Source organism: Cibotium barometz, chromosome 21, assembly GCF_041138505.1.
Source record: "Cibotium barometz isolate CiBa-2024 chromosome 21, ASM4113850v1, whole genome shotgun sequence".
Taxonomy (NCBI): Eukaryota; Viridiplantae; Streptophyta; class Polypodiopsida; order Cyatheales; family Cibotiaceae; genus Cibotium; species Cibotium barometz.
The window spans coordinates 55837833-55841039 of record NC_141066.1 but is presented as its reverse complement, the minus strand read 5'-3'; the positions used below and the strand labels follow the sequence as shown (position 1 = coordinate 55841039).

The window sequence follows — 3207 nt, the reverse complement described above, 5'->3', positions numbered from 1 at the left end:
TCATTCCTTAAAATAAGGGCTACTTAAAATTTCAGCCTATTTTTCTTAATTCTAGCCGGTACAAATAAACTAGAAGGCTTTTTTTTTCTTTTTTTTTTGGTTGATGAGCCTGGGTATGAGGCTAGAGATCTTTTCTACTTCAAGTGGCAGCAAGGTGTGGTGGGTGGACTGGTGACAGGTGTCTTCCTTCGCACACAAACTCCAAGTCCCAAGATTTTGGATCGGTTAGGACAACATGATAGGTAGAAGCCCCAGGGTGAGGGCAGCAAGAAGCACGTGACCCCCCAAATTCCAATACCCTCTCCTCTGTTGCTGCCCTTTTCTAGGGCCTTCATTTTTTGTCACCAATTATCACCAAATGGAGAAGTGAACCTGGTCGATATTAGGGCAAAATACATCAGCTTTATATAATATATATATATATATATATATATGTATAAAGCCCATCCCTGTATTCTTCAAAAAAAAAAACAGACCAGAAAATTAAATTTGTACAATATATATCCAGGCTCTTATACTTCTCCCCCCTCTTTTCCCTCAGTACATTTTGCTTTTGCCTTTCATTCGCCTCTCTGTGTGGGCAGCTAGCAGCTATGGCGTTGTCTTGACCAATCAAGGTAGATAGATTATCGTGGAGTTTCCTATATTGTTGGCTCTATATCCAGTGTTAAGTTAATACTGCATTTTGTGGCCTCGGATGTTAATAATTATCCAGGTTCGATCTTGGAAATGTAGGAGTATCAAATGCCATCTTGCCTGTTAATGTTTCAACATCTAATTTAGTCTCAATTTCTGCGTGCATTGTGAGGATTTGACATGATTGTCATCATTTTTTTGTCACCCGCAGATAATTCCTCCAGATATTTCACGCGAGAAGAAGTTGCATTTTGCATAGTAATTATTATTCATCTGCACCCAAAGCTAAGCTATGGAGCTTTGGGTTTTTGGCTATGCCTCTCTGTTGTGGAAAGCTGGCTTCCAATACGACGACAAGATCTTAGGCTTCGTTAAGGGCTATCGCAGAGCTTTTCACCTTGGTAATTATATCAGCTAGTCTCTCATCCCAATATCGCATTGATTTGATGATTTTAGTGGAGAAGTGCGATTTTTGTAGTGTACTAATAATTGTGCGTGCAGCTTGTTTTGAGCATCGAGGAACGCCTGACTTCCCTGCAAGAGTTGCAACCTTGGAGCCTGATAGAAAGGCCATTTGTGTAAGCTCCCAATATAGAGCCTTCTGGTTATGTTATCCTGGCCTAATTAATTAAACATCATGCGCACCTTGGTTCTCACTTGCATCTTTTTTATGTTAAAACAGTGGGGTTTTGCCTTCTGCATAAGAGATGCAGAGTCCGCCAACAGAGCAATGGAGGTAAACTTATTAAGATCAGTGTTAATCATCCCACCAAATCCTGCTGTTCAAGGCATAATTAGTGGCAGGTGAAAGCTCACTAATGTTGTCCTGTGCAGTATCTACGCGTGAGGGAATGCGAATATGACCTCCAAAACACTCTAGAATTTTTCACGGTGGATCTCCAAGTCCCTTAAACCCCACATTAATAACCCCCAATTAGTCAAAGTTTACAAACAATTTTTGCTCTACATCAAGGCCACTTTTTTGTTGCAAATTTTCCCACAGGAAGAGTCACCTAGCAAGCCAGTCATCCCTGGAGTTCTAGTGTAAGTAATGTTTTCGACAAATTCTCCCTGAAGTTTTAGTACGAGTAATGTTCTAATTATAGCTTTGTTTAAGCCTTGATTTGTGCGGTAAAGCAAGCTCGATTTAATTAAACAACCTCATGTTGTGCGCATGCCTTTCTAGATTCATGTCCACTCTTGATAGAGGGAGGAACAAATATTACTTGGGTGCAGCTCCCACACAGACAATGGCCATGTGGGTTTCAAATTCCAATATTTCGGCCATTTTTAATTTATTCGGAGAAATCGTGCTTTTTTTTAAAATAAATTTTTTCGAGGTTTCATTAGTACATATCCTACACGTTTTTCCATTTTTCTTTCTTGGGTTCTCATCTTTGCCTTTTATTATTATTATTATTTTTTTGTGCAGGCAAATTGCAACCGCAAAAGGTCCATCAGGGCCCAATTGTGATTACCTCTTCCGTCTAGTGGAAGCGCTTAGAGACATTGGTGGGTTTGTTCAACAATATCAGCATAGTGCATCTGAATTAATTGGTGGGCTAATTAAATTAATAGTGAGCAATCATCGCTAAATATAAAAGAATATTATTCTAGGCTTTAATTATGACAATTAAAATCCTTCTGACATCTTGTCTATCTAATAATTACAGGCCATGAGGATGGAGAGGTATTGGAGTTGGCAAATGCCGTGAGGCGAATCCAAAAGGAGATGAAGGGCGATTGCACAAACCAATCAACCCCAGCTAATGTAATTAATACGAACGTTTTCATTATGGGCGACCAAAACAATTTGCCGCAAATGCTAATCTCGGGAGAAGCCATCAATGGGCTTGCTTAACCACAGTAATTTGTCCCACAGGCCTCTCAGTCCTAGCTTTCTCATCAAAAGCCAAGCATTGTGATTTAACATAACCCCCCCTTAACACCATAATTAGTACTTAAATTACAGGGAATGTTCCATTGATTCCCTCGGCCATGCGCATGCACGTCCCACACACTTTGTGCTGCAGCTGCACTAATATTCTGCAAGAGACCAAACACTTACAGTTTACTACATCTTCCATGTGGAACCATGCCTTCACTCCCATTTTTGAGAAGCACATTTTCCAATGTTTTAGGCAAATTTCAACAAAAAGTTCCTTCAGCTTATCATTATTTCGTGGCAGTGTCTAATTCTCCACTCACCATGCATATGCGTCGTCATATTTTTTCACTGAAAATGTAGTTTCTATATATATAAGGTGGCTTGCGCGTGGAAGAGAGAGAGAGAGAGAGAGAGAGAATATAAAAGTAAGAACCTCAAGGCCAACAAAATTAAATTGACGTTCATCAGAATCCAATGCTTCTCAAATTTCCTCAACTTACAAGGATTCGCCTTTCTTGACAAATTGCCCAATTTTTTCTCTTTTCCTGCTGTAACCTTCCTCTGGTCATGGAGATGTATTTTGAGTTGTGTAGAGAGAGAGAGAGAGAGAGAAAGAGTTATGTTAGGGTGAGGGTGTTCAAAGAAATTTGCCCTCTTTTTCGTTGCGGGTGATCAAAGAGAGA

At 39.8% G+C, this 3207-nt stretch overlaps 1 protein-coding gene across 2 annotated transcripts; it reads left to right on the top strand.

Annotated features, from left to right (window-relative positions):
• The first annotated feature begins 459 nt into the window (after nucleotides 1-459).
• On the top strand, nucleotides 460-2794 carry LOC147627393 (gamma-glutamylcyclotransferase 2-2-like). 2 transcript variants are annotated; one of them, XM_086816037.1, is made up of 10 exons: nucleotides 477-594; nucleotides 695-715; nucleotides 848-1037; nucleotides 1138-1214; nucleotides 1319-1372; nucleotides 1471-1527; nucleotides 1640-1680; nucleotides 1823-1894; nucleotides 2069-2148; nucleotides 2310-2794. In XM_086816037.1, the coding sequence occupies exons 3-10, from the start codon at nucleotides 929-931 to the stop codon at nucleotides 2495-2497; spliced, it is 678 nt and encodes a 225-aa protein (XP_086672163.1). In that variant the 5' UTR covers nucleotides 477-594; nucleotides 695-715; nucleotides 848-928; the 3' UTR covers nucleotides 2498-2794. The 2 variants fall into 2 exon arrangements, with proteins under 2 accessions (XP_086672162.1, XP_086672163.1); XM_086816036.1 differs by lacking the exon at nucleotides 695-715 and having other exon boundaries at nucleotides 460-617.
• Nucleotides 2795-3207: the final 413 nt, after the last annotated feature.

What these genes read in the sequence shown, in the direction of transcription:
- LOC147627393 (XM_086816036.1), top strand. Translation starts at nt 929, where the DNA reads ATGGAGCTTTGGGTTTTTGGCTATGCCTCTCTGTTGTGGAAAGCTGGC. An exon ending in TCGCAGAGCTTTTCACCTTG is followed by an intron (nt 1,038 to 1,137) that starts GTAATTATATCA and finishes TTGTGCGTGCAG; the next exon opens with CTTGTTTTGAGCATCGAGGA. An exon ending in CTGATAGAAAGGCCATTTGT is followed by an intron (nt 1,215 to 1,318) that starts GTAAGCTCCCAA and finishes ATGTTAAAACAG; the next exon opens with TGGGGTTTTGCCTTCTGCAT.